General features: G+C 45.6%; 1 protein-coding gene across 1 annotated transcript in view; it reads left to right on the top strand.

Annotated features, from left to right (window-relative positions):
• Window positions 1-14,709, top strand: part of zbtb20 (zinc finger and BTB domain containing 20) — a 64,153-nt gene that overhangs the window by 29,620 nt on the left and 19,824 nt on the right. Inside the window, exons 5-7 of the mRNA XM_062537159.1 lie at window positions 7,587-7,799; window positions 9,425-10,037; window positions 10,473-11,300. Coding sequence (XP_062393143.1) covers window positions 7,626-7,799; window positions 9,425-10,037; window positions 10,473-11,300 — 1,615 coding nt within the window. The 5' untranslated portion in view covers window positions 7,587-7,625. The remainder of the gene's footprint in view (window positions 1-7,586; window positions 7,800-9,424; window positions 10,038-10,472; window positions 11,301-14,709) is intronic.

Here is a 14,709-nt window from a genome sequence, read left to right as displayed (position 1 = left end):
TTTCGCTCATATACTGTAGGCCAGAAACTCGGGGAGGATCGAAAGGAATTTGCTGAAAGAAAATGAATTCCTCATATCTCTCGTGCATTCTGTTAGGGAGTGCAGATCTCTGTCCATGACCTCCCAAGCTGCAGTGCGGGCACAGCCTCCCTTGTCTGGGCAGCCAGGTGTGCCTCCTGTGTCCGCCTTTTTCTGAATGGCGAGGCTCATGGAACACGTAGAGATGAATGTATTGGATACACTTTTGTACACACACACATGCACTCAGATATGTGGTTCATCTTACATTGTCAAGGTTTTCCTGAGTTGTGGGTCAATGACTGTGCTCAGATATGAACCTGTTGTACCGTAATTTCCCAACTGCAGCTGCAGCTTACACATTTGATTTTGCAAAATGTCTTCAGCTATGAGGTTAATTTGTGGCGGTATTTAGTATGGTATTAATATGGTTTGTTTGCTTACGCACAATGCTGCTAATACACAGGAAATTACTGAATATTCATGTTTTAGGGACAAATGCCATTGCAATTTGGGTTGAGTCTTGGAGACTTCTTTCCGATAGATGATGTTATTTTCCTCTCAGCAGTTTTTGTCATTTTGTCACGTCTAATTTTTGCTGGATATTGTAATTGTAATTGTAACATTTTTGCTGGATATTGTAACATTGTCCTCGGTGTTAAATCACACAGTTTCAGGACAAGTTGAGTCAATTGACTCCTTTCCGTATCCTGCTCCTGGTTCTCCGGTGCCAAGTAGTGGAGTGAATAGGGGTCGGCCATTTTTATGTGTTGCCAGAATTTGAGTGCTCTTTTTTGAATATTGATAATTACAGGGCACTGGCCTAGTTCTGCCGTACATGCATTGTTGGGTGTTTTCCTCTGTTCCCAGATGATACATTTGTATGCAGGGCTTTAGTTCACACACATACACACACACACACACACACACACACACACACACACACACACACACACACACACACAATGTTCAATGTAGTCAGTAATTATGATTTAATTCTAATGCATTTGAATATTGCTTGACAAGTGGATGAGGATCATCAATAAAGTGATTTATTATGGGATGGTAAAATGGCAAATGCAAAGAAAGTTGTGAAATGACAGACTACAGTCTAAGAGGCTATTTCTTAGTTACGGAATGTAGTCGGTTGACTTGTCTTTCCACAGAGGTGTGTTATGGGTATTGGGTACTCAGCTACCGACCTTTGATAATTCTCTGAGCTGTGTTTACCCCAAATATTGCTGGATTTGATTTGTACATTTTTACATGCTTTGTTTCTGTCCATGATGGGGGGTCTCTGTTCTGTTCCTCTAGACTGTTTGTTCACTGTGACCAGATAGTGATGTCAGTGCCTTGACTGTGAAGGCTCTCAAAATGTCAAAATTGGTTATATGTTTATATCTGCCATTTGTTATGGCATAATTCACAGTACTACTGGCCTAGAGTTGAGCTATAGATATACCGACCAACTGAGTACCACTGTGGCTTACCATCGACAGGGCACAGACCCAGGTTTCGGCAGAGCCGCAGCAGTTCCTTTCTGAGTGCATTTATGGGCCCGTTCTCGTTCTAGTTCTTTGGATGAACTGGATGTTATCTCCTGTAATGAAATTATCACCTTGTGCGCTGACAAGCCCACGCCCTGCCTTAGAATTTAGATCTCCGCAGATCGCACCTCGCCCTTGGGTCTGATAGTGGACGATGTCTTTCTCGAGGTCAGAGAAGGGGTCCTCTTTATCTTGATGGGCTGTACTCGGTGATATAAATGGCACCGCAGAAGAGATTTTGAGTTATCAGTATTTATTTATTGTTTTTCCTTTTTTTTACAGATATTTTCAGCCAGAAATTATTTTCTCCCACTATTCAATGTAAAATCCATGATTCAAACCAAAGGAGTAACACCCCCACCCCCGCATTCCTACCTTGAGTTATGCCATTTAGTTTGGTAGATGGAACAACTATCATCTCCTCTACACCAGGGGCCGGTTTCACTAAAGTAGTTTAGACTGGTCTATGGGGTAAGATAGGTCTTAAGCTTGTTTATAGACCAGTCTAATGCAAGGCGGATTACAAAGGCCATCACCAAATTTCCCACAATCTCCTGTGAGACCAAAACATCCTTCACTGATGAAATTAATTTAGGGTCACTACTCTTTAGACCAAAGACAGAGGATCTTAGACCCTGGATTTTCCACAGAGAGACACAAACAACAGCAACAGCAACAACAAAAATAGCAACTTAGTGTCTGTACATTGTTTTGTTTAGATTTGAAAGAGGGAAGGACTGCAAGCTTATCATGTGTAATATGCTGTACGGTTACAGTATATTGTAGTGTTGTAGAGATTAGCAGTTATTTTATAGTGTCATATTGTTTGTAATGAAGCATTTTGTGAATGAGTGACAGAGTGAAACGTTTGAACTTTAAATGCAAATTTTTACACTGCTCTGTAGGAGCACATACTGTAGATGAGGCTGAGAAGGCCCCCCTTCTCTCTCTCTCTAGCTCTCTCTCTCTATCTCTCTCTCTCTCTCTCTTTCTTTTTTCCTCGCTCTCCCTTTTTCTCTCTCCTTTTCTCTCTCTCCCTCCCTCTCTCATGTTTTATCTCTCTCCCTCTTTTTCTCTCTGTTTCTCCCACTCTCTCTTTTCTCTCTCTTCCTCCCTCTCTTTCTCTTTTTCACTTTCTCCCTGTCTTTCTCTTTCAATCTACTTCTTTCTCCCTCTTTTTCCCTTTCTTTTCTCTCTCTCCCTCTCTCTCATCTGTCTCTCTCTCTCTCTCTCTCTACCACCCCCCACCCCTCTCTCTTCAGTCCATGTTTGTTTTTCTCTGTCATTGATTATAAATTCAGTCATTATTGATGTTGGATGTTGGCTACCTCAGAACTGTGAAGCTGATGTTTTCTGGTTACTCAAGCATTGCAATCTTCCTTGGCTGTGCTAAAACAGAAAGCAATAAGCTGTGTTAAAGTCAGAATCCCAGAAGCAAACTGCTTGTGTTTGGTTCTGAGTTTACAGTGAGAGAACTGCGTCACCCAGGCCCTAAATTGACCTGAATTGACTCCTTGTAACGGGTTGACCTACATTTGTATGGCTCCCTGATGCCACCCTGTGGCGAATGTAGGAATTGTGAAAGAATTACTTTTTGGTGGAAGGCTTTCTGTTCAAATACCACTGTTGTATGTATGACTTCAAGTTTTACTGTTGTACTACTTCTTGCTTCAGTATCAGTCATACTTGTAAAAATGTTTTAGAACATTTAAACATGCAGGTCCTTGGTAAACTGTATCAAATGGACTTGATTATTAAGTGGATGGACTTGCTGATAGTGGGAACAGCACTAATATGTGTACTGTAATGTTAAATGCAAAACTGTCTCTGTTGCTAAAGCCTCTAGTTGACCTGTCACTCAGGAATATTCTTTATATTCATTGGTGATGGGTTTGATGAGTTATGATTGATCACTTAATGGCCCAGAAAATTATCTCAATATTTTGTGATATTTGAAAATTTTTTTCCACTACCACACTCATACCATCATCCTCTACCATTGACACCATCACTATGAATACCATCACCACTGACTCCCATCACCGCGAACACCATCACCATGGACACCATCACCACTGACTCCTATCACCACGAACACCATCACCACGGACACCATCACCACAGACACCATCACCACGAACACCATCACCACAGACACCATCACCACAGTTACATCATCCCTATGCCTGACATTACCACAGACACCATCACCACGGTCACCATCACCACGGACACCATCACCACTGACACCATCATCCCCTACACCTGACACCATCACCACGGACGCCATCACCACTGACACCATCATCCCCTACACCTGACACCATCACCACGGACACCATCACCACAGTCACCATCACCAGTGACTCCATCACAACATACTCCCTGTACCCCTAGCTGGATCGCCACAAGCTCAGTACTGGCTGGCACGGCTGCGGCCTCCAGACTTCAGTCCTCATCACTCTGGAATGATGGAAATAGGTGTTTCGTTTTGGCTGAATGGTGGTTCACTAGCAAGCTGATTTAAAAGCCAAATTATGTTTCAGCAGCATATTCAAAGAAGTTGCCAGTTGCTATGTAAAATCTTTGAGGCATACCTACACTCGCACCCACTCTCTCACACACACACACACACACACACACACACACACGAACACACACAAATTCAAACCACAATGGTGTCCTGAACTAACCATCTAACAAGTGGTATTTAAACTAGTGACAATCACAGACCATAGCTGACATGCTAACTTTGTTGGTGATATTATTTGCAATGTTGCGCTGTTCTTCTACTGTCAGGGTGGCGCAAGGTAACCAAATGCACCACACAAAACTACTCCGTTTGTTAGTGGGACAGTTAGTTAGTCTGGCTATCACCATACTAAGCTCAATCTTTTCAGATTGAACATTAGTCTAGGGAGTCTATGCTTTATTTCTACTGCACAAGAGGCGTGATCAATGGGCATAGTTCAAATGACTCTGTACGCATTTGGATAGTCCTTCAACCAATCAGACCAACGATCCGGGTGCGCCTTTTGGATAAGCTGGTTTGTGACTTGTGACCCAGCAAACATGGACAGGAAGCAGGAGATGTGCAGGTTTCCAGCCTGAGCTGCTGGGCGAAATCCAAATCGCCAGCAGATCAGGTTGGGTTTACCCAGCCTAACATTTAGTGGGACTGACAGGCTCATGTGTCCTTCATATGTATTAGAGTATTTCATTTACATTCATTTGAATATGAAATTGAAATACATGACTCATACAGAAATAGAGAAAGAAACACTCTGTAGCAAAACTACAGCTGTGCTGTGGCAGACCATCCGCCAGAATTCTATAGAGACAAACCAAGTGAGACGCTACAGTAGGTGGTTGCTGATCAGCAACACTTTAAAAAGGAGCACTTCCTTTAAAGTAACCCAATGAAGGAATTGAAAGTAAACGCCAGCTTTATTATCAATTCTGCTGTATGTGCAAGACATATAGAGGATTGTCAGCGTTGGGCACCCTTTCAGCGCTAGTGGTTACCCAACTTGTTGTAAGCTAATAACTGGTGGCAACAACAAAGTTGCATAGTGCAATACCAGACATTCTGTTGTCGTGAAAGGATTGTGGTGCTGCGTCTACATGAAAGTGTAACATTGTGATGTTGCTCCGCTTATATGAAAGTATAATGTTGGGATGTGGCATATACTGTACAGTACCGTGACTATAAAAAGGATTTCCCCCCTTGGACATTTCCCCTTTTGGTGCTTTAATAAATGGAATCTTTGTCAGTTTAATTTGGCCTTTTTTTTTTTTTTTGCAAAAATTGACATTACCCAAAACCCTCTGTAATGCCAAAATGAATTTGTACAAAGTAGTGTTAATTAAATAACAAATCCATAATGCAATATAAGCGATTGCTTAATTGTTCAATATATAAATAAAGCAACTGACCCAAATCAACAGGGATCCAGCCAGTTGGTGCTAATAGTCACCTTAGTGCAGTGGGTGTGTAAAGTATACAAATATAAAGATACCTGGAAGGTCCAGTCACTGGTCAATCAGTATTTCTGGCTATAATTCCACCATGAAGACAAAAGAACACTCCAAACAACTCAAAGAAAAGGTTACTGAAAAGCATAAGTGAGGGGATGTATACCAAAAAAAAGTCAGTGGACAAAGCATTTCACTACATATGCTCTGTGACTAATTCACTTAAATTGAATTGAGCATCCCCTGGAGCTCAGTGAAATTCATATTTAAGGAATGTAAGGAATAAGGCCGTCATCACAAACCTGAGTGACCACTCAAGAGGAATACTGGTGGGGGAGGCCACCAAGGCACCTATGACAACTCTGAAGAAGTTAAAAGCTTCAGCAGCTGAGATGGGACAAACTATGCATACAGCAACTTTTTCCCAGAGTTCTTCACCAGTCAAAGCTCTATGGATGAGTGGCAAAGCTCTTATTAAATCTCGACTAAAGTTCGCCCAAAGACATGTGGGAGACTCCAAGGACACAACTGGAAGAGGACTCGTTGGTCTGATCAGACCAAAATTGAGGTTTTTGGCTAACAGACTAAGTGCTATTTTTGGCTGACACCAAACACCGCACATCACCAAAAACGCACCATTTCTATTTGGAAGCATGGTGGTGGTAACATCATGCTGTGGGGATACTTCTCGATAGCAGGCCCTGGAAGGTGTTTTTTTTTTTTTTTTTTTGATAAGTTGTAATATTACTGCATTTACTGCAAGTGTTTCAAGGTTATTACATGATTTGAGCAGACCAGACCAACAGTCAGAGGAGTGGGGTGTGGGAGAGCACCGTATAGATACCAGGAGAAGCCATCTTCTCATTAGATGGTCAAGGGAGAGGTGATTACATCAGCTGGTGGGGACAGAGCAAGGACAAATGCCAGGTGGACACTGCCTGTTATGAAGTAAACAAGATAAGAAAACCCTCCTTACACCAAACTGGAGAGAATCAGAAAAACCCAAGGTTACACAGTTTTGCATACATTTTTAGGCTTGGTAGCAAGGAGGTTCCCGCCAAGATACTTGATCCTGCTCGACGTGTTTTTGGGGATGGTGCGAGAAGGGGGACTTTGAGGGCCAAGGGGTATAAAAGATAGGCCGCAGCCATCCACAGGAATATCTCATCAGGGGGTGCCAGCTGATGGCATCTCACCTTCTCCCTATTGCCTGTTGCCTGTTGGTCTGGACATTATTTGGGCTGTACTGTCACTGCAATGAAGATCAGCAGTCTTCAGAGATCTCCTGTCTGGACTCCTCCTGTCATGTCTCCTTTGGACGCCTTGTGCCAGAGTGCTAATTTGTAAATAGCTAAGTGTTAAAGTTAATTGGATTCGGAAGTGGACTTTTTCCACAGCAAAGGCTTGTAAAGGTAAAAGTAAAATTAATTCAGCAAAATATATGGAAATCCTGGAGGACAATCTGATTCAGTCTGCAAGAGAACTATGACAATGAAGATCCGGAAAGGACCATGGGGCGGGAATTGAACCCGGGTCGCTGGCGTTTTGCGATGTTTCTGCATCGTTGTGAATGTCCGCTATATGTTGCGATGTTGCTGCATTGTTATGAATGTCGCCTGTATGTTGCGATGTTGCCGCATCATTATGAACGTCTGCTGTACAGTATATTACGATATAAGTTACATTGTTATGAACGTCTGCTGTATATTACGATATAAGCTACATGATTACAGTATGAATGTCTGCTGTATATTACGATATAAACTACATAGTTATGAACGTCTGCTGTATATTACGATATAAACTACGTGGTTATGAACGTCTGCTGTATATTATGATATAAGCTACATCGTTATGAACGTCATCCGCTGTATATTACGATATCAGCTACATCGTTATGAATGTCCACTGTATATTATGATATAAGCTACATCGATATGAATGTCCACTGTATATTATGATATAAGCTACATGGATATGAACATCTGCAGTATATTACGATATAAGCTAGAGCGTTATGAATGCTGTGTGTTGTGACCCCATCAGATCCTCCCCCCGGTGTCCTGTCTCTGAGCGAGTCGAGTGATGAGCGGCGAGCGCGTGCACAGCGTCAACCTGCACAACTTCAGCTCGTCCGTGCTGGAAACCCTCAACGAGCAGCGCCAGCGGGGGCACTTCTGTGACGTCACCGTCCGCATCCATGGCAGCATGCTCCGCGCACACCGCTGCGTCCTGGCCGCAGGCAGCCCCTTCTTCCAGGTGGGACACACACACACACACACATACACACACATACAGAGAGAGAGAGAGAGAGAGAGAGAGAGAGACAGACATACACACACACAAATGCGCAGACAGAGACACACACACATTTTCACACACACACAAACATATTTTAGACACAGACACACACACACACACACACACAGAGAGAGAGAGAGAGACAGAGAGACAGAGGGAGACACACACACACACACACCAGGGTCTCCGCAGATCCTTGAAAAGTATTAAAAAGTCTTAAATAAAATATAATTTTTTGAAGGTCTTAAAATGTATTACATTTCACTAATTTTCAAAGTGCCATTAAATTTCATCTGGGCGGCATTACATTTCATCTGGGTGGAATGAAAGAAAGATATGCGAGAAACTGATTTCCATGCCAACGTTATTTAACCAGCGCACGTCCCTGTCTAACAAGACAGTAAAAAGTAGCTTGTGCCTATAGCACAGGCATCACACATTTAGGGGCAGTGTTTTCCCTGTAGGCCTGTCATTGAAACGGACGAAGAAAGTGTTTCAGAGTGTCCAACGCGAGCCAAGATGGGCAAGTGCAGGTTTAATGATGACTGGTGTACACCCCTGTACACCTCTCTCTATGAACAGCTCTCTATTAAAAATCATGCTACATCCGTTGTTAGTATAGTGAGGGCAGTGTCTGAAGCAGACAAGTGACTATGTCATATGCATTGCCTATGTTTCTGCAGAGAGTAGTGCTGACATACTGTATAATTAATGTCATGTGATGCAGCCTCCAATAGCAGCAATGACTGAATGGATGCCTATGGGGTATTGTGCTTCATCCTTGGGTTGAATTACAGCATGAGTTATTATCCATTGTGATGTGGATTTTGAACATTCTAACATAAGTTTCCATTCTGCAACAATTCAAGGTTCTACAATTCTATTTTGAATAAGAGATGGTTGAGAAACCGACATGCACAGCCACAAACCCATACACACACACACAAACACACGCGCACACACACACACACACATACACACACATGAACAAACACATACACACAGATAGAAGTAGTCGGATTGAGGGATTTAATTATGTCTTTGGTTGAATTCAATGAACTCAGATATTCTTTAGAACGTTCATTTCCAACATTCCCTCCCTAGGTCCCTAGTGCCTAGGTGTTGTCATATGTCTCTATGTGATGGTTTCGTCTAGAAACAATGTAACTGTGTGTGATGACCCAGTATAAGATGGGACCTCGCCCCAGAGAACTTTAGAATTGCTGCTGGAACTTTGCTGCTAGTAACGTTTTCCATCCCCAATTGTAGTTAGAGATGGCACCTTTTCTTATATTTTTTACCACAATATTACGTATATGTGTATATTATGTTTATCTCTCAATATATACATATGTATATGTGCTCTCTCCCCCTTTCAAGTCAAGCTGCTCCTGGTGACATACAGTGTCATATACACTGTGTGTGTATACAGTATATGGATATGGTATAGGATTATTAATGTTTCTTTCCCTCTCAGGACAAGCTGCTTTTGGGTGATGGTGGCATAGGTACACTGTGTGTATATGTTAGTGTACAGTATATGTCAATGTATAGGATTATGAACATGTGTCCTTCCCCCTCAGGACAAGCTGCTTCTGGGCTACAGTGACATCGAGATCCCGGCGGTGGTGTCGGTCCAGTCTGTGCAGAAGCTCATCGACTTCATGTACAGCGGCGTCCTGCGCGTGGCCCAGTCCGAGGCGCTGCAGATCCTCACGGCGGCCAGCATCCTGCAGATCAAGCGCGTCATCGACGAGTGCACGCGCATCATGGCCGGCACGCCGGGCGGCTTCGGGGCGACCTCGGGCTCCACGGGGCACGGCGGCGACTCGTGCCAGGAGACCACGCCGCGCGGCACGCCCGAGTCGGGCACGTCGGGCCCCAGCAGCGACGCGGAGAGCGGCTACATGATGGCGGCGCAGCAGCAGCACAGCCTGGAGCGCGTCTACACCTCGCTCTACTCCGGCCTGAGCGTCCAGAACGGCAAGGACGGCGGCGGGCACCACCAGGGCTACCTGCACGCGGGCGGAGGCGGCGTGGGCGGCGTGGGAGCGGGCACCCAGGGCCAGGAGCCCGCCTGGATCGCGCGCATCCACGAGAGGTCGCAGCAGGCGGTGGAGCGTTACCTCAGCACCACGCCCGAGAGCTCCGGCCACTGCCGCAAGCAGCCGCGACCCGTCAGGCTGCACCCGGGGGGTGAGTGACCGGGGGGTCGGGGCAGGGGTGTGTGGGGCAGGGGTAGGTGGTGCCATACGAAGGGTCCCAACGAACACGATGGGCCCCAGACAGCCTCCTGCGGGAGCCCAGCTGTATGCTGTAGACGTCCCGATGTGTCAGAGAGGCCAAAGCTAAGGCGAGTGAGACTCATCTTTCATGATAACCCATGCTGACATCTGTCTTTCATTCGCTCTCTCTCTCTCTCTGTCTTTCTCTCTCCTCCTCTTTATTTCCCCTCCCTCCCCCTCTCCTCTCTTTCTTTTTGCCCCCCCCTCTCCCTCTCTATTCCCCTCTCTCCCTCCCTCCCCTCCTCTCTCTCTCTCTCTTCCCCTCTCTCTCTCTTTATGTCCCCCCTTCTCTCTCCCTCTCTATTCCCCTCTCTCTTTCCCTCCCTCCCTCCATCTCCCCCTACAGGGCTGCACATTAAGCAGGAGTCGGAGGACGACTACGGCAGCTATATGTCCTACTCGTCATCAGGTGGCGGCGGCCTGGGTGGTGGGGACGAGGGCTCCGAGAGCGAGCCCAAGGGCGAGAGCTTCGACTCGGGTGTCAGCTCCTCGGTGGGCACCGAGCCGGACTCCGCCGAGCATGCCCACCAGCAACATCACTTCCTGTTCGGGGGCCGGGAGGAGGCCTCGTCAGACCCGGGACGCCCCTCCCCCACCCACCACGGCCCTCCCTCCTCCCTCTCCATGGCGCGCATCGAGGTCAGCGATTCGTCGCCGGAGCGGACGCTCCACGAGTCGGACGGCGCTCTCGGGTCAGGGTCGATGGCGTCCGGCGCCAGCCCCGTGGAAACGCTGATCCCGCAGTCGCCAGGGGCAACGATGCCCTCGGCCCAGCTGTACCTGCGGCAGGCGTGCGAGAGCCCCGCGGGCGGTCTGCGGCTGCCACTCACGCTCACCAGCAACAGCCAGGTCATTGGCACCGCCGGCAACGCCTACGTGCCAGCCATCTTCGCCGCTCAATCCTCCAGCGCCTCCAAGCCTTTCCTCTTCAGCCTGCCCCAGTCCATGGGCTCCAGCGGGGGAGCGGGGGGGCAGTTTGTCAGCGTCCCCCCCGCGCCCCCCACCCACGGCCCGCCGGGGTTGTCCCCGTTCCCGGGGGGAGGGGGTGGCCAGCCCGGGGGTGCCGGGGGGGTGGCCGGGCAACAGGGAGAGAAGAAGCCGTACGAGTGCACGCTCTGCAGCAAGACCTTCACCGCCAAGCAGAACTACGTCAAGCACATGTTTGTGCACACAGGTGAGGGCCTCAGGTTTGTGCACACAGGTGAGGGCCTCAAGTTTGTGTCACAGGTGAGGGCCTCAGGTTTGTGCTCACAGGTGAGGGCCTCAGGATTCTGCTCACAGGTGAGGGCCTCAGGTTTGTGTTCACAGGTGAGGGCCTCAGGTCTGTGCACATAGGTGAGGGCCTCAGGTTTGTGCACACTGTCTGATTGGCTCTGTTTGGGCCTGGTGAGGTGTGGGGTCTGATTGGCTGTGTCAAGGCCTTGTGGGGTGTGAGCTCTTGATTGGCTGCGTTCGGATCAGTCTGATTGGCTCATCTTTGAGCCTGGTGATGAGGAGTGGGCTCTGATTGGCTGTGTTTGGGTCTGGTGAGGTGTGGAGTCTGATGACATATTGTTTATGTTGTACAGTGTATGCCAAGATTAGTTGTGATCTTCGTAGGATGTGTGCTACAGATGAAGTGATAATCTGTAATCTGTAGCTGCTGATCTCTGTCAGTGCTCTCATAATATCAAGACTGGTGTTACTGATAAGGCCCACTCTTAGAGTTACTGATTAGTCTGGTGTTACTGGTTACTCTTAGACTGGTGTTACTCAGTACGTTTACATTCTGACACTCAGATAACCTAGATATAAGCTTGAATAACTCTGTACTGCATGTATACATTCAATCGGACTAAGGCTAAGCATTCTGGGTAACACTACAGTTAGCAGTCTTCAGCCTTTTTAGTTCGGAGAGCAAGCTAACTACCTATACCTTATGACACAACGCTACGAACCCATTAGCAAGCTAACTATCTATAGGCTACCTTATGCCACAACGTGTACTCATAAGTTGCACCTTCTTTCATACATATGAATATTCATTTACATCCCCAGAATGCCCATATGAAAATGTTCAACAAGATATATCAACTATTTAGCAATTTTACACTCGTTTGCTAGTTAGCAAGCTGATGAAGCTAGTATGTAATGTTTTGGTGTTTGTGAACATGGAGAACAAATCGCCATCTAGTTTAGCGGGGTAAAACATGCGCACTTTGGTTTATAAAGCGATTCCCTTTCAGTATGCAAACACCCCTTGCCGGTAATTACTTTCTCAAATGTCCGATTCTCAGTGTTGGGAAGGATACTTTCAAAACGTATTCCGGTACAGAATACAAAATACGTGCCCTAAAAAGTAATTTGTAACGTATTCCGTTACGTTACTCAATCTGAGTAACGTATTCTGAATACTTGGATTACTTCCGCAATGAATTGCGTTTTATAAGTGTAGGAATGCGCCCATCAAATCCAAAATTCGGTGTGTTCTTCTGTTCCAAATGGCTGAATGCGGCCCACGTAGGCCTACTGTACGAGAATAGAATTCAAGTTGAAACAGGGGCATAGCCTATAGCCAGAAATTGTAAGGTGTGTGAGATTTTAGGTGGCATCAACCCAGTAAAAATGAGGGGTGCAGATATGACCGGTCGGTGGGACGCAAATTACCTGGAAATGTAAACACTATAGCCTACTGCATAGCCTATCAGTGCTCTCAAAAATGAACGTGAGTAAATGACAATCAAAAACCGCACGTTAAAATAGGCTACGCTAGGGCCTACTCGCAAGAATAATACACTTGTATAGGCTGCACCATAATTAATTTTAAAACTTAAATATAGCCTAGATCTACTTACAAACAAATAACCCATGAGCTATTTTAAGTTGGAATGAAAACCTCAGAATGAATGCAGTGCCTATTAAGATGGGTTTCATCGTAGGTCTAAATCAACACATGAACCAGGCTTTGTTTATTGATTGCTAAGACTGTATAACCGATTGGCCGAAGTAAGCAATTAATAGGCCTACTTGGGAAAATATCTTTTGAACAGACATCAAGAACCACGGTCGGTGAGTAGCAGTTACTAACACTTACTTCACTCCAAATTTGCTGTCAGTTATCTCCGATGGCGCGTACATAATGCGCGCTGGCTGCGTTCTGACGGGTGCAAAGTGGCTAGTGCAAGACGACGGGGCTTGGATTTAAACATGGAAATAATTTAATCTAGATTGCTTTCCGGAAAATGCATGGAGTTGCCTTCATTTATTTAGAGAGTGAATAAACTTCAAAACAGTGAAGTATCCTCATGTAATCCATTGATTTCAACAATGTAACTGTATTCTAAATACCACCTGTTTAAGTTGTAACTGTAATGGAATACAGTTACTCATAATTTGTATTCTAAATACGTAACGCCGGTACATGTATTCCGTTACTCCCCAACACTGCCGATTCTTAAGCAGCAAAATGGATGAACTGATGTTCTAATTTGCTGCCCGGGTCAGTCTAAGAACTCTCCATAGAGCTTGGGAGCTGGGCTTTGGCAGAATCACCGGACCAATCACATCGTGTATAGAGTCGGTGGGCGGACTTAACATAATGGTGACTGACATGCGACCAGAAGTTGCGACGGTTACGCATCCTGCTACTTGAAAACAAGAAGATGATCCATTTAGCGTTATACTCTTGCGTGGAGAGGGAATTTGAAAGACAACTGTTTATCCCACCCCTCCGATTGTGCCCTGCCTACGGTGAGTTCCCAGACCTTACATCTTGATGTGGGTCTGGCTGGTCAGGTTAGGCTTCTTTAGTGCATCTTTATTGATAAACAGTGGGCTACACAGTACACCATCTGGGAGGAAGTCTGCATGTATCCTTAGGCTCACTCGACTTGTCAAGTCGACTGCAGTTGGATGCAGTCGACTGCAAACAGAAACATAATTTTCGTAATATGCAGTGCATGCTGGTTAGACGTGTTGTTCGACTTGAAGAAATGTTGTGATCATGTCACAAAAAATGCGACCATGTCACGTCACTCAAAACTCGCGGGATGAAGACGTCTGCAGTCAGATTTCGCAGCTCTCTGCATTTGCTTTCTAAAGCCTGCAACCGGCTGCATCCCGCCCCATGACGTCAGTTCAAGGACGTGATAGGGCCGTTTGGAAGGAATCTCCCCATGACAATTATGTCAGGGGTCTCGTTCTGCCTCCTTACCAAAGATTCTATAGCGGAGCAAGATGGATCAGCTAACATTTTAGGATAAGCTCTGTAGCCAGCGTCTGGGACGACACCTGAGCTTGTCAAAAGTGATCCATCTTGCTCTGTTCTGGAATCTTTGCTCCTTACGTTAGAATGTACTAAAATGAACAGATATCGAAGTAGAGATGCACCGATTGCAATTTTATGGCCGATTCCGATTTCCGATTTTTCATAGAATTTCACCTGCCGATACCGATTTTAGCCGATTCCAATTTCATTTCTTCTAACCACTTTACAGCACACACAAAGAGTTATTTTCTATCCTTTCTTTAATACAACATGTTAATATAGAAATGTAATCAACTTTGGTAAAAAAAAAATGTGAATAGACAGATTCTTCTTCAAG

The sequence above is a fragment of the Sardina pilchardus genome, chromosome 5, assembly GCF_963854185.1.
Source record: "Sardina pilchardus chromosome 5, fSarPil1.1, whole genome shotgun sequence".
Lineage (NCBI taxonomy): Eukaryota > Metazoa > Chordata > Actinopteri > Clupeiformes > Clupeidae > Sardina > Sardina pilchardus.
This window is presented reverse-complemented; position numbering and strand designations above follow the sequence as displayed.